This window comes from Pseudochaenichthys georgianus, chromosome 1 (genome assembly GCF_902827115.2).
Source record: "Pseudochaenichthys georgianus chromosome 1, fPseGeo1.2, whole genome shotgun sequence".
NCBI lineage: Eukaryota > Metazoa > Chordata > Actinopteri > Perciformes > Channichthyidae > Pseudochaenichthys > Pseudochaenichthys georgianus.
In genome coordinates, this window is record NC_047503.1 from 2,058,802 (window position 1) to 2,081,276 (window position 22,475).

The 22,475-nt window shown below is 43.0% G+C and overlaps 1 protein-coding gene across 4 annotated transcripts in view; it reads right to left on the minus strand.

Moving 5' to 3' along the window:
- tenm3 (teneurin transmembrane protein 3) overlaps nt 1-22,475 on the minus strand; it is a 235,705-nt gene that overhangs the window by 16,426 nt on the left and 196,804 nt on the right. For all 4 annotated transcript variants that reach the window (XM_071202940.1, XM_071202922.1, XM_071202915.1 and 1 more), the window contains 13 exons: nt 21,194-21,318; nt 20,969-21,076; nt 18,794-18,948; nt 17,699-17,800; nt 16,952-17,125; nt 16,718-16,777; nt 16,402-16,564; nt 14,171-14,309; nt 13,819-13,924; nt 13,341-13,483; nt 12,523-12,701; nt 6,102-6,206; nt 2,489-2,619 (listed from right to left, as the gene is read on the minus strand). In XM_071202940.1, the coding sequence (XP_071059041.1) occupies nt 2,489-2,619; nt 6,102-6,206; nt 12,523-12,701; nt 13,341-13,483; nt 13,819-13,924; nt 14,171-14,309; nt 16,402-16,564; nt 16,718-16,777; nt 16,952-17,125; nt 17,699-17,800; nt 18,794-18,948; nt 20,969-21,076; nt 21,194-21,318 (1,690 nt within the window). The remainder of the gene's footprint in view (nt 1-2,488; nt 2,620-6,101; nt 6,207-12,522; nt 12,702-13,340; nt 13,484-13,818; nt 13,925-14,170; nt 14,310-16,401; nt 16,565-16,717; nt 16,778-16,951; nt 17,126-17,698; nt 17,801-18,793; nt 18,949-20,968; nt 21,077-21,193; nt 21,319-22,475) is intronic.

Here is a 22,475-nt window from a genome sequence, read left to right on the forward strand (position 1 = left end):
ACACACACACACACACACACACACACACACACACACACACACACACACACACACACACACACACACACACACACACACACACACACACACACACACACACACACACACACACACACACACACACACACACACACACACACACAACCACTGCATCAAGACACTCTCCGTATACATCCATGATGAGTGGAAGCATGAACGCTTAGTATCTGTAGCTGATTATACTACATGTGGCGCCAGAGGAGCAGCTCAGAATGGATACAGTTGATCCTTTGGACAGCAGGGAAATGCTCGGTTCATGAGAGAATACCCGTAAGATTAAAATGTATTTTGTTGAAGACTAAGAACTTCAAACTAAAGGAATTAACCATCAGATGTCACGACCATCTGCACAGAAACACATACACCATTTTTATATTGTCCCAAATCTTAATCTGTCTGTGTTTTTTTTTAAATTCTAAGACATAATAAATATAGCATGAATAATAATTTAGGATGAGCCACCTGGCTAATCAAACAGATAAAGAACAACAAAGGTGTTACATTAGCTGTGTGAATCCACGTAAGGTGCCTCAGGCAGTGCGTTCAAGCACACTTGTGATCCAACAGCCATAAAACACTGAGGCAGCCTGCCGCTCTTTATCGCCTTCTAAATGACGTGCTGTTTGTTCAAACTACCATTTACCAAGACAGATAGCTCGGGCCGGAGCTAACAACCTCCTGGATCCTTGAAGCCAGGGAAGTACTTAGAATTAGCCAATCATCAGTTTTACACCCGGCTTCATTACGGGGAGAGGCTTGCTGGGAAACGCTCAAGACTCATTTTCTCTTTTTTCATAAAGCCACTTGGTTTGTAAATTAGGAGCAGCTGAATGCAGCGAGGTGAGCAAAGGGCCAGAGAAGAGGATGTCTGGACGGTGGCTAGTCGCCAGCTGGATGGGAGACCAGAGAGGAGAGCCACATCGTATCAAGAGGAATACATCATTCTGCAGATTGGCATGGCCTGTCATGTTCATAATAATTGGAGGCAAAGTGAGGCTTTTACTGCAATGCCAAACAGGAATCTCTAATGGCTGTCATGCTTTGTGCAGAATAACCCAAACTGAATGGGATTTAATAACTAAAGTACTTGTGTGGGGGGTTTGGGATCACTGACAGACCCTGATCATTAGTGCAGTTCTTTAGTGTGTTGATACACCTAGGAAATCATGCAATACAGATACAAAACATCCTATTACCAAGTGACCTACATACATGCAGGTGATCTCACAGACATGTTGCTGTGCCTGACAGACACTAGGCGTTTCATTATTTCCTCTACCGAGATGCTAAAACATTCAGTTTTCCATTCACTCACATCTTGTGTTCAATGCACATTCCTCACTGGGATTAGCACACAAAGCAGCATGATAGCATTTAGCAGAAAGGCTGGAATGAAGTTCACTGCTGCACTGAAAAAACTGAAACGTTGGCTTTAATTAAAATATTATGTCAGCAAATTTCACATAGGTTAGTTGAAAGCAATAATGTTGTGTTTAAATAAAAAATATTAGGTTCAACTTAGAGTTATTGCTTTCAACTAACCCAAAACGGTTGACATTTGTTGATATAATTCATTTAATTAAAGTCACCGTTTCAGTGTGTTCATCCAGCCTCACAGCCCCCCCACCGTCATTAACGCCTCACTCTGGCATCATGGTGCAGCAGCAGGACAGCTCCACTGTCACTTGAACACAGATCTTCACTGGCACAAGCGTCTAGCTGAATTATACTGTGTACATACTGCACACCCATTTACAAAAACACATCTACCTGCAATCCTTATTGCTAGCTTAACAATGACAGCCCCATTACCATCAGGGCAGCACACGCGCTGTCATACATGAATGGCTCCATGGGGAGATATTCAACACTGCAGGCACATCTCTGTCCCTGCCTTCTCCAAACAGCTCATAACAACAACATATATAGCATTTTTTAAGAGTGAATGTGTGTCAATATGTGCTGATCATATATTTATTGTAAATATATATAATTAAATTAAACTAGTCCCTATCCGTTGGACCACATGAATTGAGTCGAATACTATCGAAGAATTGAACAACATGCAGTCTAACCCTACTCTCAGTAAAGACATGTACTGTAGCAGCCATATAGGCGTATTATTATTTATGGTAAATATTTATGTTGGCAAGAAAGTTGTACATTCTTTGAATTACATTTTTTTTTAAATACTGTTTTTGTATAGTTTTATATGTTTCTGGAATGCGTAAGGTTTATGTTGATTATTGTTTACGACCTGGTTTCATGCCGTAAAGCAGTGCGCAGGTCCACAAATAAAAAATGGTGCTAAGCCAATCATACATAGGGAATTCTACAAGGCACGTCTAATAGTAATACTACTTGTGATTGTTAATGAAAATGGGCCACTAGAGATGACGGAGAGTTTGACATGAATTGTTCTGTTCTCCTGTTTCTGGAGAGCACTCACCCTGAGCTTCCTCCCGAACACGATGACTTTCCCCCGGGTCTGCTCCTTCCTGAACCTCCACTCCACCAGGTTCTGGCCGTTCTCTCCTGGCAGCGTCATGTTGCGTCGGGCTACAGTTGGGTTAGCAGCACCTTCAAATGGATATGAGAAAGACATAAATACCATCAATATCTTAAGATGAAAAGTAAAAATATGCAAAGCAAGAAAAAAGCAGTGCATCAATATGTCCATGAGAGCTGTGTGTAATGTTTGGGAATGGCCTGGGGAATTATTATTATTGACAAGTTGATAGTTTTAACAAATGAAACTGTTGATTTTTCACTTTATTGCAATGTCCTTGTCACCTTGTGCCATTCGTGTGGTTCTGCAGAGCTTCACGATGCATAGCAGATCATCTTAATCCTACTGGTACAGTTATCATACTGAGCTCTTTTTTTATCAACACACACATTTATACAAATGTTGACTGCATAGGCTTGGAATCGACCGCTCTTCCATGAGTAACACAAATCACATATGGTATTAATCCATTTTAATTGCTCCTGACTATGTTCCAAAGCATGCTGTAATGCTTTAGCTGTAGAACATGATGTAAAACATCAGCCTGCAGAGACATGACACTTGAACTGGTCATTATCGCTGCAGCAGAGCTGGAAGAAGTCAAAGTAGCAATACGACAGTGTAAAAATACTCATTTAAATTATACTTAAAGAGCAACTTGCAGGTTAGAGACCCAAGTGAATAAATATGCAGGGAAATTATGTATACACTAGATTTCCCCAAAAATATACAGAAATATACACTACAGTGACATCTGGCGTCGTTTTTGTAAGACATTTTTACTTCCGCATAAAAAAATACCTCCCGCGTGTGACGTCACATCAGGGAGAGCAGCCGGTCTAACCGGTATGAATAAACATGGATCACAATGCTAGTTTTGACACAGAAGAGGTTGAAAATGTATATTCGAATGCATATGACGGACCACAACCTTATAATTATGAGCCTGCTAGGCGTCCAAGAGACCAGGAGCAGCCAAGGATTAGAAGACAAAACGGCCATGGGAGAGAAATGGAGCTGTGGTGTGAGGAGAGCCAGTGGAGAACAGGGCAGCTGTCTTGGTGAGTGACCGGCGTTAGCTACAGTTAATGTTAGCTAATGCCAGTCACATCACAACATTGTAAAGTTAGCTATCATATATCAGGCTATAACTAAAGTAGTATTGATAATATAGTAACGTTACTGGCAGGACTGTTGATACTGATCCATAACAGAAACTAATGCGCAAGTGTCAGCCGTATCTCGCGTTATATGCAACTCCACACTACGTCTTACGGTGCTGTGTACCGGAGGGGAGAGAGAGAGAGCAGGGAGCAGAGAGAGAGGAGGGGGAGAGAGAGAGAGGTGGGGGAGAGAAATGTAATACGGTTTCCTGATAAACGTTTTGTTTGATAAGCCTCAGCTGTGGAGAGTATGTGCTGCAGGGAGGTGGATGCACCTCGCACAACGCACACAGGAACGAAAGCTAGCGCCGGTCCTTTTCCCGTGAGGGAAACTGTGGACTCGATGTCCTGACAGGCTGGAGTGTGTGCAACCTGCACACACTCCAGCTCACCATGATTACAAATGGTGAAATGCAATGTAAAATTACCGAAAAAATACTACTACAAACTACTACCGCGGATTGGGCAGAGAAGGAGTCCGAGAAAGTTGCTCCCCCATGTGACGTAATATGACGCGTTTGACGTATGACGTTAAAAAAGCAGTTTTTAGTAGCAGAGCTCAAAAGGGCTCCTTTCCCTCTGAATTCCTTATGTCTCGTAAAACATATCAAATCAAGCATTAACTTTTTTAATTGTAATTTTCAGGTAAGGTTAAGCATAAATGTAGAAAAAAAAAACCCTGCAAGTTGCTCTTTAAATAAAAGTAAAAAAGTCTGAGCATTACAATATAATTGAAGTACCAACAGTAAAATGACTCGTTATGCAGAATGGCCCTTTGAGGCACCTTATGTTTTAGATTATTGTATTATAAATATTGATGCATTAACGTGTTCATCACTTCAATGTTGCTCTTGGTAAAAGTGGAGTTTATTTGAATGACTGTATATACTACTGGGTAGCTTAAATCAACTAATATATTATCATCTATAATTATAGATGATAATATATTAGTTGATTTAGATTTTGTATTAATAATCAAAATCTGCAAAGTAAATAGTGACTATATCTGTAAAACAATGTAGTGGATTAAAAAGTAAAACATTGGTCTACAAAATGTAGGGGAGTAAAAGTATAAATACTATTATGTGAAAATACTCAAGTAAAGTACCTCAATGTTTTACTCAAGTACAGTACGTGATTAAATATGCTCAATTACATTCCACCACTGAGTATTGCTCAGCTGTTAATGGAAACGTCTGCACAATAGCATTGTGTTGTTTATCTGATGTGTTCTGATATTTGCAGTGAAAACAAATCCTAATGAGTCAAACTGTGACCGATGAGTGTGGGAGTGGAAGAAGTGAAACATGGTTCTGATGCCCTGCCTGGTTCATATGCTAATCTCTGCATGTCTGTTTGTCTTGTGATTGTAGTAATAATGTCTGTGGTTGAATTGTGACTTGAAAAGACTGTGTTGCTGATTGTACTGTATGTTGGGACAGGGGTTCCCACACTTTGCCATGCCAAGGACCCCCATATAGCATTATCCTCTGGCGGGGACCCCCCTGTTGGCATTTTTTTTTATTACATTATGATGGAAAATATGACAAATTAATCATACAGCTTAATACATGTTCTTAATATATATTTGTATTCAGAATTAATAATCAGTTATTCTTCTAAAAGAAAATGGTATTTATCTTTTGTTTGTCATTCATTACATTGATTGTGTCTTATGTTATAAACATTCTTAACACAATATTAAACAGTAATATCAACAGTAAACATATTTTTAAAGTGATTTCTGTCTTTATAATATTATATAATTTTGAACAGTAATATGAACACCCACACAACGAGACCAGTCAAGTCCATTTGAGATGATGTACTCATCTAAACGTGGAACATGTCTCTTCCTGTGGTCCTACCTTCCAGTGCTTTGCAAAATAATATTTCCTCAACAAAGTTGTCTTCTGAAATAAATCTGATGTATGCAAGCAATTCTGCAACATTTGCTACATCCGTGCTCTCATCCAGCTGCAGAGCGAAGTATTCACTTGCTTCAAAAGCTGAGCAGATACTCAGTTTCACTCTAAGTAGCGGCAGCTCGATTCTGATTGGCTTGAAGGGCAGTCGTGTGATTTAAAAACAAAAAATATTAAAAGATTGGCATCAAAGGACACATAGATTGATAGATATGCAGTTATTAATAACATCTAAAAAGAAAAAAAAGTGTTATGTTACTTTAAAAAATAAAATCCCCCTTTCCCTCAGACTTTGCGTGACCCCCCTGACGCGCCCTGGCGGCCCCCCGGGGGATCGGGGCCCCACTTTGAAAAACACTGTGTTAGGACCCCCATCTCAAGGGGTTTGTCCTATATAAATACATTTCAGTTGATTATGTTTTAGTCTACAGTCCACATTGAGGGTTTTGTGCTGAAGCTGCTTACCTGCCAGTATGTGGGGCTCTGTCTGGTAGTGTGTGTCCATCCCATTGGCATAGATCACCCTCAGTGAGTGGTCGCTCCCCACATGGTAGCTGTTACGAAGCTGGTCTAAAAGACAAGAAGAGAGAGCATGAAGAAGATCCATAACACTATAGAGAGGCGAAGTCCCTCTCCTTCCGGGGGAGCTCCATGGGACCTTATTTCGGAAAAATTATGTATTGAAGTCAATGGAGAGAGAAAGATTATCTTTTGATCCCGTTTGAATTGTGCAACGAATTACACAAATGATGTTTGTCAATTTAAAAGATAATTTTTCAAGTCAAAAAAAAAAAAATGTGTCGTAAAACTGTGAAGTTACACATTTGTTTGTGTGAAGCGCTCAATGAACTACAACTCTGGTCTTGCACACGTCACTAACACCAAGATGGTCGTCACGTTAGCACATTTCACCTCTTTCTTTCAGAATGAAGTGAAAAGTATTAAAAGAGGTGAAAATCACTACAAGTCTGGCCATGTTGAGAACTGTACACACACAAGGGGAGTTAGTCGGTTCCGTAAGAGCCAGCATGCGGGACCGGCTACAAGGTTTCAGTGAGTAACACGAGTGTAATGTGTAACGTTAATGTACTCTGGGATTTGTAGTCTTTCTAGTTGCGTATTTTCCATAGTCTTATATTTCAACAGTTTTAAGACAAACTGTGACTTTTTTGACATGGAAATGATTTGTTAAGATTGACAAACATCTTATGTGTGATTCATGGCACAATTCAAACGGGATCGAAAGATACGTTTTCTCTCTCCATTGACTTCAATACATAATCTTTCAGAAATAAGGTCCCATGGGGAGGAAGTAGATGGGCGTGACTTCGTCACTCTATTCCACATTGGATCCATGCCTGGGGTTGTTTTCAAGGCATGGATTCAAAACACTGTATCAATGCTGAGCTGAAGTGAGCGAGGGGGGGAGGGGATGCAGATAGACATACAATTATTTTTGTGAGGGCGATGTTTGAATGACAAACATATTTAAAATGTTCAACTAAAATGTGGTTCCTGCTAACAGCGGCCGCTGTGTTATTTTTTTGATGGTGATTGTTTGTTGTGGTTCAATATTATGGAGTGGATGTGATGTGTCACTTGTAGCCACCCACAGCCATTTCCCAGCACAAAGCAAGGCTTCGTACAGTGTGTCATGCATGTGGAAAGACAGCACACCGCTCATTACTGCCAGCCATCACATGCATCACCATAGAGCATCTGCCAGGCCCTGTGTGACGGAGCGGATCGCCGACTCACCGACCACTCCACTGACAGCGTACGCACGCACACACGCACGCACGCACGCACGCACGCACACACACACACACACACACACACGCACGCACGCACACACACACACACACACACACACACACACACACACACACACACACACACACACACACACACACCATGTATACATCACTTCAGGGGACATTACATTGATGCATTTCCTGGAGACTTATCCAAACCTTAACCATAACCAACACATGCCTAACCCTAACCCTTACGCACACTCTTTGGTCCTACATTTATTTAAACATACATTCAATTTGCTATGTCGTGCTTACGTGTCTGGCGGTGAGCGGCAGTATCGCCCCGGCGAGGTGCATTGTGACGTTACATGTAAGTTTCGGTTTTGCTGTTATAGTACCTCCTAGAGGCAATTGGCTTGATTGCAGCATATTCATGCTATTTTTTTCTGTTTGTGTTTTCATTGGCCAGTAGAGGTCACATTACATAAGGCGCATTCACACCGGAGTACTTTTCCCCGTACTTCTCCCGTTTAGTTCCGTTAGTGCAGGGGTGGGGAACCTTTTTCCTCTCAAGGGCCATTTCAATGTTTCCAACATCCTCCGAGGGCCGTACAAATGATTGACCTCTGCTTAAAAATACTAAAATCACAGCCCAGTCATTTGGCCTTTCTTTCATTCTGTGCAAAGAAAAAGCAACCTCTTAATCCAGATATTTTACCCTGACTCGCGTATGCATGCACGTGCACGGTGTGGCGTGACCACCCAAACTGAAATATATGGACACAAGATGTGTGCAAATGTATTTAGTTTCCTATCCATGTGAACCTGATTTAAGTGGGGGGGGAGGGGGACCTCACCTCCTTTAGGGGGGTCCAGGGGGTATGCTCCCCCGGGAAGATTTTTTTTTTTAAATGTTGAGTTAAAAGCATCAATCTGGTGCACTTTGAGAGCAACATTAGGAGATCGATGGATACATCTCTCAACACCCATATGGAACAGAACTGGAAGCAGATTTTCTTTTTCTTTATGGATATTTTACAAATCACTCCCCTTTTAAACTGTATTCTTGTTTATTAATAACAACTTTTTTTACTGTCATATAGTATTTTATACCTGTTTACTTTATTCTCTTGTTTTTGTATAACTATAATGATCATATAAAGATGTGCCTTTACCTCACTGGTTGGAGAAAAAGCTTCTTATATTCGTTAGCAGAGCTAGCTAACCAGATGCTAATAACAACACAGTTATTGACTGTATGATCAGTATGTCAGATGAACAGATCGCCACTGGGCTTTCAGCTAAAGACACAGCCACGCAGAAACTGCGGCATGTGTACGGCTCCTTATGGGTACTGACATTTGTGGAAGTGGCGTTCTGGTGCTCTGCTCTCCGTCAGAACCATGTTCAGAACTGCATCCCTGTCAGACGAGACATATACCACGTGATGACACGTTAGGCTCGTGATGTGTTCATGGTCACTGACCTTGGCTAGGAAAAACAAGGACTCGCTTGTTTAATTTTTTTGCGGTCTAGATTTCTTTTGTTTTTTGCGTATATTTATAAATTACCTCGAGGGCCGTAGCGAAAGGTCTCGCGGGCCGTATACGGCCCGGGGGCCGGAGGTTCCCCACCCCTGCGTTAGTGCCTGGAATTTTGCTTACACACCAAAAAGAGTACTTAGATCCGAGAACATTTACCCAAATTTGTTGTGCCTGCTAGAGAGGTGGTACTATCCTGGGGAGAAAAAAGTACCAATTTCTGATTGGCTGGGCAAATTGCAAACCACGGCCCGTAAAACTCTGAAAAGTTTTGTGAAGCCGCCATTGTATTTGCTGGCATTAGCATTATTAGCATTAGCATTAGCCCAGAGCATCAACGGAGAGAGACTAACTTATGGCAACACAAAAAAAAACATGGGAGCGGTAGAGATGAGGAGGTGTCGGCGTTCTGGCGATTTAGTCGGAAGGCTTCAGTAGAAGCTGCTGGGAGTCCCAGCCCTTCTACCGAAGCCAGTCCCCAACTCCGGGGACTTCCGGCCGGGGACTTCGGGTGGCAGTATACGCCGTGAAGTGGTTTGCGGCCTGCCAGTAAACCCAAAGCAGAAGAAGAAGAAGTGACGTCAGCGGCTTCATTTGCATAATCTTCCCTCAGGGACTTTTTCCGGTGTGAACGCGATCTGTACTTAGTGCCATGGGGTACTAAATGCAGGTGTCGGTACCATATCTGCACGGCCTACCAGATCAGCACGGGGTCCGTTACGCTTACTAATGACATCACGCATTGGCTGTACGGCAACCCAAGAGGACCTTTTACACGGCCAAATTCCGCAAAGAATATTAAAAAATAACAATCGACAGTGAATGTATGTTAGTGGAACTGTGTCAGGAAAGTGAAGTATTAATTAAGTAATGTTATTGAAGAACTGAAATGCATAAAATTGAAAGTTAATATGTAGCATATCCCTCCGAAATATGGTCGTAGACTTTACTGATGATTTAGAATGTATTGAAACTCCAGACTCAACGTAAGAGCTTGTGCCTCTTCGGGGGTGCTAACATTTAAACATAAACTTTATTCTTTACTTTCTCCGTCTTTATGATATCAGATACCGTCATGTTGTTTCCATAGCAACAACAACTTCCTGTCAACAGCTCCTGTTTCACCTGCTTAATACAGTTATCATCAGTGCTACTGTGGTCACACCGGGGACCCGTAGCATTTACGATAGTTGAGATGTGAAGGGGGTTATGTTTTTGTCTGTGTTCTGGGTTCCTGCAGTTTTTTGAACAGACAGTACACATGACTGAGTTGAAAGGTCAGCAGCCATGTTTTTCTGACAGTCAAGCTAGAGAGCCACATGTTGTACCTCCTCTCACATCCGGCTCCATCTGCTCATGTAGACCTTGGAGAGGCATTGTTTGTAAGTTTAATGATTTATCTATGTTTATAGATTTCATTCATGTTTAACATGTAATTGTATTGATTGCAATGCTTTGTACTTTCAGTTTCACAAGATTACTACAATAAAATGTTGAACTATCTGTTGATGTGTACATCATTGCTACGTGCCCAGGGGCCAGAATACGCAGTTTTCCTTGATTTAAATGGGCTTCACTGATGCAGTCTCTAGGTCACGTGAGAGCATATTTATTATGTGTTCTGTTTATTGTTATAGATGATGATGAAGTTTGATGATGAATAACCTGTTTATTCATTAAATTGTTTATCAAATAGTGTATATAATTTGAAGAAGGTTAAGAAGCAGAACATGCTAATAGAATGATAAGCCTTCTGGGAGGGGCTCTGTGTATTTAAGGGACTGTTTTGGCACCATACTGCCAGTCTTGATGTAGTGGCAGATCAGGCAAGAGTCGTGGTATTTCTATGCTAATATTTTTGTTGGACCGAAGGAAAACCTAATTTGAGTAATTGGAGCACCCATCTTTTATTTATTTAATTCATTATTCTTCAATAGGAACATTTTTGATTCTGCATTTTTTGGTAAATAAATAATTTGAGCACCATTTTTATGACTTCGCCTATGTTTGAGGACGGATAAAATAGAACCTCTGCATTACCAACATGCTTTCACACAGCAGTGAGCAGCCTCCAGCTGACCAGACAGCAGCTTGTTTTCTCTTCCTGTGCTGCACCTCACCACCTGTGATCACCTGGAGCACCAGCTCACTGTGCGGCAGAGATGATAGCGGGGAGGCCAGCCCATGAATAATGTACACGTATTGATGGAGAGGAATGCTACACTTGTCGATGGCTTTGAATAACTCATTACATTCTGATCAATACTGCTGTGAGGGGAGCGTCTGTTTGCCTCACCCTCGGGACACTTGTTTCGCTCTGGAACAAATCGCTGCCGGCCACTTCAACTGGCTCATTAGTTAATATGTAACAAGGGCATCAGTGCTAAATTATTGTTTCCCCCGCCGTTTAGCCTGACTGTCTGATATGAAGGATGATGACGATGGTGGAGCTAACTTTATTTTTCCTCTGGCAGTTCCACTCAAATCTAGAATTCTCACTGGGGAGGCATTGTGCTGTACCTCACTTCCTCACTCAGGTGTATTCTTCAAAGGTTTACATCGAGATGTATACAGTTTCATGTTCTTAACAGTGTTTCATCATCAACTGAAATCCAAATCTTGTGATGGACCAATGTCAAGAAAACATTACACATTTTAAAAAGATAGTTTGGTTGATGGTCGATCAGTACATTTAAAACAACTGAGTTTATGATTATGGATTATAAAAAAAGATAATGTTGTGGATATAAATCACTTAGACCCTAACCAAGTGTCTTTATAGACTGTATATATATTTGGGCTGGACAAGTTAACACGTTCTTATCGCAATTACAAATTGTAATTGCTGCCCAGCACTCATATGTGGAAAGCAATCTGAATAACACATTTCATGATTTGTCGGAGAAATATAGATTTAATAGTTTGAGGTGTTTGCCTCAGGTTAGTGCCAGGAAGGTGGTGGTGGCTGGAGATCATAATAAAGCTAAGATGGAGCTATATTTATGACGGTGTAGAGCAGTGTTTCTCAAACTTTTTCATACCAAGGACCAATTAACCAATAAAAAAACACTCGCGGACCACCTAACTCCACAAATATCCAAAAACACATCGTTTTTACAAATCGCCTGAAAGTTGTACAAACAAGTGGCCACATGTGTGATGAAGGTGCTTATCTGGTCTATAGCATGCAATCGAAAGTGAAACTTAAGCTCGCTCCATTGCGGAGATATTCCCGCGAGAGTGCGAAAAACTTAAATAAATGTATTTATTTCAAATGTGAAATGTTACCAATATACTCACGGACCACTAGGGGGCGCTCACGGACCACCAGTGGTCCGCGGACCACACTTTGAGAAGCACTGGTGTAGAGGGAAGACCCCGGAGGGCTTTCTTTAGCAGATTGGCCACCACCGCCTAACCCTTGATACCACATCAGACACACACACACACACACACACACACACACACACACACACACACACACACACACACACACACACACACACACACACACACACACACACACACACACACACACACACACACACACACACACACACACACACACACACACACACAGTAGCTTACCCTGCACCAGAGTGTAGAAGGAGTCTATTGACGACAGATTGGTTGTGATGGAAACGTCCTCATCCCTCCCTGACGTCTCAATGTCCACAGCAACAGCCCCCGACGACATGTCGCCGTGGAGATTGGTCACAACGCCGGTGGGGAATGTCACATTAGTCAGACGGCCCTCGCTGTCATAGCTACAAGGACGGTGAGGAGGGGGGAGGAATACAGGGATTAGTTGCCATTACTGTAATATGCTTTACGGAACCTTGTGAATGGACATTGAAAAAACACACAAACCTGCACTCGGGCACACACACACACACACACACACACACACACACACACACACACACACACACACACACACACACACACACACACACACACACACACACACACACACACACACACACACACACACACACAGCCTTTGCCAGTTTCTTACAGCCATTTTATACATTTATTTTGTTATTTCTACTCAGCGGAATGTAGATAAATAATATACTTTTATGAGTTGGATATTATATTCAGTGAGTTTCTACCCATTAAATAGGTTTTCTGTTATTTTATTTCCAACACAGAATTACGTCCAGACATTAACTTGTAGGCAAATTAAGGACTGGATGTTACAAATCTGTGATCCTGACAAATATAAACCACTTTGAGCTAGTTTGAGCAGGTGTAGATCACATAAGGGAATGCTAATCTGTCAGAAGAGTTTTTCTCTATAAAACCCTCAAAGGCTTCTCTCCTTCTCAGTTGCTTTTTAAACTGTCCATACACCCTCAGCGGTGCAAACATGTCCCCCATTACAAAGACAGTGGAGCTCTCACTCATAGAAGGTGGTCCAGCCTATCTGGATGCTCTTGGTAGCCAGCAAGCCACTGTTTCCATGGTAACTAAACAAGACCAGTTCCTGACCCTGAGCCGTGAGAGTCTTTAGACCCCCGTTAGTCCCGATGGTCAGCCAGATGACCTGCAAACACACACACACACACACACACACACACACACACACACACACACACACACACACACACACACACACACACACACACACACACACACACACACACACACACACACACACACACACACACACACACACACACAGATTAGGCCTGTTGCAGCAGTCAGTAATTCCAAGATGAGTTTTCTTTACTGTGATAAATATTTTGTTGTTATCAAAACTGATTTTTAAGCTCTTTCATGAAACTGCAGGGAATCTTCTTGAATTATGTTTTTTGGTAATATATATTTTCATAAGAAAAGTAAAAGTTATGCACCATCGTTAAAGTCGGTTCATCTCACCTGGTTGTCAGGGGCGACCACGCGTACAGGCAGCCGGTTGGTGTCTCTGCGGATACGCAGGGTGTTCCCATTGCTGTCCGTCACTGCCGTCACATCCTCCTCATTGCTGACAGGGAACAAAACAATGAAAATAAAAGTAAGAAAATTATACATTTATGGATTTGTTTTTGAGATTCCCTTTTTTGGCAGTGTAGAAATGCAATCAGAGAGAAGTTATGACATACAACAGGACCAAAAGATGGAATCAAACCTGTTACGTCGTGGTTATATGGCATGTGCCGTATCCACTCCGTAAACAAAACTCTCTATGAATGTTTTACAAGTTTACAAGTTAATGTCCACACAAACCAACCTGTAGCTGAAGTTGTATTTATAGTCTCCAGTGACCAGAGACATGGTGAACTGGTGAGTCCCGTTCCCATCGAACACGTAGAGCTCCTGGGAGGCGGGGGAGGCCACTTCATAGGAGCTGGGTCCTGAAGCCAGGGAGCCTGCACACACAGCCGCTTTATACATTTCATATTATCACCTTCATGTCTTTAATACACTCGTACAAGACCTTCCCACACCGATTACAGTCAACAATGCCATAGAGCAGGGGTGGGGAACCTCAGGCCTCCGGGCCGTATAGGGTCCACGAGATCATTTGATAAGGCCCTCGAGGTAATTTATAAACATACGAGAAAAAAATCTAGACCGCAATAGAATTAAACAAGCGACTGCCTGTTTTTCCTGGGCAAGGACAGGTTCCGCAGATTACTCCGGGTCCCAGACCCCCCCCCCCATACCCCACAAATATTTTTACTGCAGATCTCAATGAATCACACAAACGACCTATTTTGGATTCAAAATGGCGAATTTCGCCGAAAGGTGACAAGTTTGCATCCCTGTATATGACAGTAAAACAAAGTTGTTATTAATAAACACGAATACAGTTTAAAGGGGGAGAGATTTGTAAAATATCCATAAAGAAAAAGCCTCTTAATGTTGCTCTCAAAGTGCACCAGATTGATGCTTTTAACTTCAATATTAAAAAACATTTCTTCCCAGGGGATCATGCCCCCGGACCCCCCTAGAGGATGTTAGGTCTACCCCCCCACTTAAATCATGTTCACATGGATAGGATACTAAATACATTTGCACACATCTTGTGTATGCATACACACTCTCTCCAAAGCATAACATAAAAACATTGAAAATAAAACTGAAAGATATCTGGATTAAGAGGTTGCTGTGATTTCTTTATTTTTTTTAGCAGAGGTTGAGTTCAGTAATTTGTATACGGCCCTCGGAGGATGTTGTACAAATTGAAATGGCCCTTGATAGAAAAAGGTTCCCCACCCCTGCGATAGAGGAACGTGTATACAGAACAATTCTATTCAGGATTTAGTTTGATCACATGACTCCCTCACTGTGAATGAGACCCAGCTACCACTAAACAGAAACACATCTTCCAACGCTTCTCTGCCCATTGACTTTGAATGGGGATGACGTCACTTTGCCTCGCTTTTCGCCGAACTGCATTGTGGGGGAGCGAAGCGAAGATTTCCAGGATTTTCAGGATTCAAAAGTTGAGCAATGTTCAACTTTTGAAGCTGAGCTGGAAGCGTCAGCCAATCAAATCCCGCTTATGCAAATCTGACAGTAGAAGCGCTAGCCAATCAAACCGCGTGTAAGCAGGGAGAACCAGACCGCAGTTCATTTCCTCATATTCCAAACGAGAAGTTACAGTATCAAATCACCCGGTTCCTTACGACCAGAACTATTACCGGGATACAAACCGGAGGAACCAGGCATGGAGGGAGGTGGCAGAGACAGTGGGTGAAACTGGCAGGGTTTCGCCTGTTTGGGGAGTTTATATATATATATATATATTGCTCGCATAAAATCCCCGGGGTTTTTTGCTTTGTATGTCGGGGGCGGGAGATTCATGTGATTGGTTGTTGGTCGCGTTGGTCGCAAAAAATCCCCAAGCTGTCAGACACGCCCAGCTCCAAGATGTTCAAGATTTTTGAAAAGCTGCTGTGTGGACGTACCGTGAGGGATTCTTACTGTCCTGAGTTTGTATCCTCATGGTTGATTGCACTTTAAAATGTATTGTAAATTGCTTTGGATAAAAGCTTCAGCTAAATGAAATGTAGGGTTATAATCACTGTCTATGGGTAAGGGGAATGTGTTGGACAGGCTGACCAGCCATCAGAGTCTAAAGCATGTTGTTGCACACCGTGTTGTTTAGCCTGTGACGGAGCACACTGCTGACGCTGCTGATCTCTTCAAAGCTCAGACTCTTCATGAGTCCACCATGCCAGGCCTGCAGAGCCACTGTTCAAACCCACATCACACTGAAGCTAAGGCCCAGCATTCGTGCAGTCCCTTCTGAAGACATGTGTCCACGTGTTCCACATGCATGTAACCATTTGAATCCATCATGGCCAATGTTGGTGAGACAGAAGCTGGGAAAGTGGTCTTGACTTGATATATAAACACATTTGTTTTCTTTTCAAAAGTGAGGCCCTTCTTTCCACACATACAGATGTGTAGCAACAGCAGTATGTCCACTGTGCGTGTGTGCTATATACACACCAGTGGGGGGTTGGTTGCAGCGTATGGCTCGAATCCGGATGTTTCCCAGATCAGCCACATACAGCGTCCCATCCGGAGACACCACTAAAGACGCAGGGCAGTTCAGCCTCGCGTCTTTAGCGTAGCCGTCTCCTGTTTGATAGCAGTCACAGTTGGCATCGTTCTGCAGGATGAAGAGGGAGGGAGGGAGGGAGGGAGGGAGGGAGGGAGGGAGGGGGGGAGGAAATCAGCTCTTCTATGATAAGCAGGTTAACAATAGGATATCAAGAGAAGACAATGGAGGGCTGTCGTAAACGAGGTTGCTGTTGTACAGTACCTTGCAGTCACAGTCAGACGGCTCTCCAGCTAGCTGGGTTATTTCCCCATCAGTCGACACCTAGCAGGGGAAAGACAGAATGATGCATTCAGGAGCCACTGAGAGCATCAGTTAATCTTCCTCATCTCCATCTGACACGTGCGGCTCATCCTGAGATCTCTGCTAATTTACAATGACATTTAAAGTGGTCACAATTGTTACTCTGACTTCAGGAGTACATGTCGTCAAGGTTACCTGTCGGATGCGGTGGATTTTCTTCTCGTCCGTCTCTGCGATGTAGAGGACCCCGCTGTAGGACAGGGCGACGGCTGTGGCCCCCTCCAGCATGGTCTGCACTGCCCTCTTCCCCATGGTGTATTCTATCCCAGGGACCTGGCAGTGCATGGGACGCCCCGCCACTATGCGGACCTGTACACACACATCCACTCGTCAGCCTTTTGCTATTGGGCATCTGTAAACCAGCGGGTACTGGACAACCACACGTGCTGCCTGTGCTTTAAGCCTTTATCTTGCTTATATGTGCTTCTTTGTCAGTTGTGTGTTCATGTGTTTTTTTATTAGGGTGTTCAAATGTTGCTGTGACAAAAACATTTCCAGAATCAAATAAGTAGACCTAATTGCATCTTATGCTTTTATTGCAGCAATCTTGAGTATTGTGCTTCTGTGTTCTCTTGTGCTCAGGCGCTCCAGCCTGTGCGTATGTGCTCATGTGCTCTCTATGTTTCCTTTCAATGCCATCAACCTGCAGATCAAAATAAGCCTGGATGACTACATCTGGCACGTTCACATGGTGCACTCAAGCGCTCATGCTGTCCCTTCTTTAAGCATTAAAAACAAATACAAACATATGGATGCTGGTTGTATTGGCATGATTGCATGAGGCTATTTCATATATAGATGCAGTTTTCTTATGTTACTCTATCAACTCCATTTATTGAACTATCATGTTAAGATACCTCATGCAGGGCGTCTGGACATTACCTGTCTGTTTTCAGTGATCTGCAGCACAACGTTGTTGTCCAGGACGTAGATGGAGTTATCCATGGGATTGATGGCTAGGTCTGTGGGCCATTCCAAACGAACCTGGTGCAAAGAGGAGAGACGTTCACTTCACACGCTCCTCTTTAGTTATACATGGACCTGCCGTCTGATACTACTGATGATATACAGGGTGCTTCCAGTGCCACTTCATCACAACACATGGCCTTATGGGACTGTTTGAGAAAGGCAGATGGATTACAAATGTTATATAAGACAGATGACTGCTGCTTCAGAAAGAGAGAGAGAGAGCAGGCTGCTGAAGGCCAGATCTTCTTGACTGAAATAAAGAGGACTGAGGGGCATACTGTACGTCATGCAGTTTGTACTAAATCTCCACACATATGCGTTTATACACCTCCAGACTCTGCAGTCAGAGCTGACAGCCTAAGAAGTGTGTGGGCCGCCGTTTATGTGTTGACTAAGTGAACTCAGGAGGTCAACCAGACGGCAGCAAGTCAAGCTGAGCTGCTCTGAGGAGGACACGATCACAGCTCACACAACTCTGCAAGACATGCTCCAACAGAGTGTCAACGCTTAGATGAGACAAGAGCCAACAACAATGTGTGTGTGTGTGTGTGTGTGTGTGTGTGTGTGTGTGTGTGTGTGTGTGCGTGTGTGTGTGTGTGTGTGTGTGTGTGTGTGTGTGTGTGTGTGTGTGCACGTGTGTAGGTGGTGTCCATCCTGAAGTCCATCTTGTGTATGTAAGATTATACATCCTCTCTCTGGAACACATCTAAAGTACCCGGCATCCCTCCATGTTACTCCCTCTCCGTTTCTCCTCTGTCCGACGTTTATTTTATATACATTTAGAGAAAGTCTGTAAAGGTCACCGAATCCAATCGTTCAGATTTAAAAACGAAAAGGTTCTGAGGGCACATCAGAGCCACGTACTGTATGCACTGGGTTGAATCACGACCCCCTTTAAACTAGCCTTGTTGTTGTTGTTCCGGTGCACATGTGACATTGTTGATGTAAAGTGTAGCAGTGACAGGAAAGCAGTCAGTGCGCATGAAGTATAATTAGGTAGACTGTTACCTGTCTTATGTGCATGCTGGTGTCGCAGGTCAGGGGTCGTGCAGAGGTCAGGTCGTTGCTGCCCAGCATCGTGGAAATGATTCCATTACGATCAACTTTCCTGATCATAGTCCCGTCCACAAAGTAGATCAATCCGTTCCTGTCCACTGCGATCCCTGCGGAACAGAAGCAAGGAGCACACACAACTCAACGCATGGCTGTCCAGGAGATGATCACACATCAGCTCCAGGGTCCAAAGGAGGACAGGAAGCTGAGGCAAAGGAGGACAGGAAGCTGAGGCAAAGGAGGACAGGAAGCTGAGGCAAAGGAGGACAGGAAGCTGAGGCAAAGGAGGACAGGAAGCTGAGGCAAAGGAGGACAGGAAGCTGAGGCGCTGTGCTGTGGGGAGGCAGGATGCAGCAGCAGCATCATGCAGATCGTATAAAGAGAGACAACACGAGTGTATTCAGGCAAAGCCAGCCAGATGAAAACGGTCAGCGGTGATACCAGATATCTATACAGGAGATGAGCAAAACAATATAGTATAAAGAAATAACAAAAACAAATGTGTAAATGTTTAAATATACTGTGTTCAGTGTCCACCATACGCTGTTCCTCTGGTTCAAAGGTCCACTCAAACACTAACACACTCATCATTCTAATGTATGTAAGGACACATGAAAGTCTGTCCTCCCATAGCACTCCCCGTTACCTTCAGAGGACAGCAGCCTCACAGGGACTCCCGAGGTTATAACGTGCAGGATGCTATGTTGCTATGTTGTGGCGCACGGAGGCTCCGCACCCCGTGCACATGCTGTGTTGCATGTTATAGGGACCAGTGGTTCTGAATGGATGCTGCTCTATTTCCCTCTCTTTATTTAAATAAACTAACTAAGGCTAATTACAGGTAAGCGTGTTGATATGGAAATACAATACACATTCTTATCATTGCCACTAAACTAATAACCTGAGTTTACACCACGGAACGGCTAAATACAACATGTAATGCTTTGATTTGCATCACCCCATTTTCTCACCATTGCTACATCTGAAAAGATAACGATCAGGTACAGGGGCTAGTCACTGTTCAAAGATCAGAACCGAGCTATTGGGAAGGCTCGTCAACTTATGCAACTTGGGAGTGGAAATCACAAAAGAGTGTTTTAACAGACAGAGACCGTAATAAGATTCACTAAAGCTGTCCATGAAAAAAGCAAGACATGAATGTAGGTAATATATACGGTTGTTTTGTGAAAAAACCCACTATAATAGAAAGATTAAATAATGTAAATGTAAGCATATTTCCTTTGTTAGTTACATCAGACCCAACACATTCAGGAAATTGACATACTGATAATATGATGGCGCAAAATAGCAACGATTGTGACTCTACAGCAAATACATACAGGCTTTTACATTTAAATGAGTAACATGTGCTGTATGTTATAGTGTATTCAAACGAGGAGGCCTGAGGATGATATGTGAACCAAACTCACCGTTACATCCTAAACAATACAACACACAACAACACCATGGCATCATCATCCAATGGACTGCTTGTATAACCATTTATTCAGTGTTTTTTATGCCGTGATATTGACTTTAAATATCCAGACAAGTGGAAATGTGTTATGCCAAGCATTAATGATTTTAATTTACATAACATCTTTATTCCACCAGGTATATTGTCGGGGACACTGTTAATCTGTGTTGAGCTTTGAGGCGCAATACACACAGTCCCAGTTGTGAGGAAGCCAGGCCTCTCTGGAAGCGTTCCCAGGATGCCAATTACACAGGAAATGAAAGAAGTGCTGTGAGTGGAGTTGGTGCAGCTTGGTGGGTGGAGCAATTACACCACAGATACAATTGGTCATAATAAGTTTAATGCAATGCATGTCTTTGAATAGCTCCTACTGTACAGTAAACCCACGCAGTGCACATGTATCATTAATGGCCCAGTGTGGGGACTTCTAACAAGTCAGTACAGCTCTGAAGCTCGACTGGGTTCTGATATGGGGTGCAATTCTAGAGGTGAGAAAACTCATAAAGATATGCTTCTGTTTCTAAATGTAGGATAAATATGTGATGTGCAAACAGATGAAGGGTATGAAGTCAGTGTTGTGTGTGTGTGTGTGTGTGTGTGTGTGTGTGTGTGTGTGTGTGTGTGTGTGTGTGTGTGTGTGTGTGTGTGTGTACCTTTAGGTCCCAGCAGTTGTGCCTCTGTAGCTTTTCTTCCATCTCCACACCGTGCTTCATCAAATGGAGGACATTGTTCACCTGTACCAGCCACTACTTCTCCATTACCTGAACACACATAGCATCCATAATTACAACATTCCATATGCCTGAACTTTTCCAATACCATAACAGGGAGAAGAATCCACAATACAAAACGAAATGCAACTGGGGAAATGCACTTACTGATGAGGTCACGGGCGCCGCTGAGCATCTTGGGTCTGTAGATGCGGCGGGAGTTAGTGTCCGACACGTACAGCTGTCCTGTGACCGGGTCCGTGGCCAGGTAGTACCGGTGAGCAGGGTTGTTGCTGTGGAGCGGGACAGACCATATGTTACTGATTAGACATAATACATTCAATACTGCGGACCACACCCTGGGAGTAGTGCACTGCAGTGGGGGTCAAGGTGGGATTGAACCGGTTCACTAACTCACTGCGCAACAGCCAGCGACTTTATAAAGTCACTATCTATGACACCAGTATTTAAAACATTTAAAACATTAAGAAAATAACATCCTTCATGATTGACTTGCTCAGATCACACCATGCTGACAGTTCACTGCATGATATGAATGCACAAAGAAGCATTTAAACCTAAAGGTAGTTTTGGTTTGAACAATATAACAAATTAGTTTAAAGCAGATGATTTACACCCTGCTTCCATTGTTGGGAAGGACATGTTCTAGAGCTCTCTCTGACACACACACACACACACACACACACACCCACGCACGCACACACACACGCACGCACGCACACACACACACACACACACACACACACACACACACACACACACACACACACACACACACACACACACACACACACACACACACACACACACACACACACACACACACACACACACACACACACACAGATATATTTATATACTTGCCTGTAGCCATAATTCTCAGTGCAGAGGATCCTATGAAGGTAGATATGGTGCAAAATGCGAGAGCGTGTAAAACCTGATGTGAGCACTTGCAGAAAAAAAATCTGAGCTTGTGTGCATACATTTACACTTGTATAAAATATCCACGTATCTGTGAACCAAATCTGAAGTCACAGAAGAAAAAAATAAGTTTTGTAGCTTGTAGAAAAAAAATCAACTTAGTGATGAAATGTTCACTTGCAGAAAAATATATTTTTAAAATATATTTTCCTTTACAACTGCAACTTGGTTATTACAACCTCTCAAATCAGTCATTACAACTTCACGAATCTGCTCTGTGGCAGTATAAATCCACGAATCTGCGGTCTTGACTTTTGCTACACTTCTTGCGATGAATGTGTCGCTAAAGTAATTTTCACCTGTAAATGTGGGGGGAGGGGGGGGGGGGGGGTTGGAGCGAAGGGGCGGAGCTATCAGAACGACGAGGCGCAAGCTCGGGTCAGTGACTACTGTTGCCCCTTTCACACCAACGCAGCTCCCGTTCTAGCTCTTAGCTGCGCTCACAAAA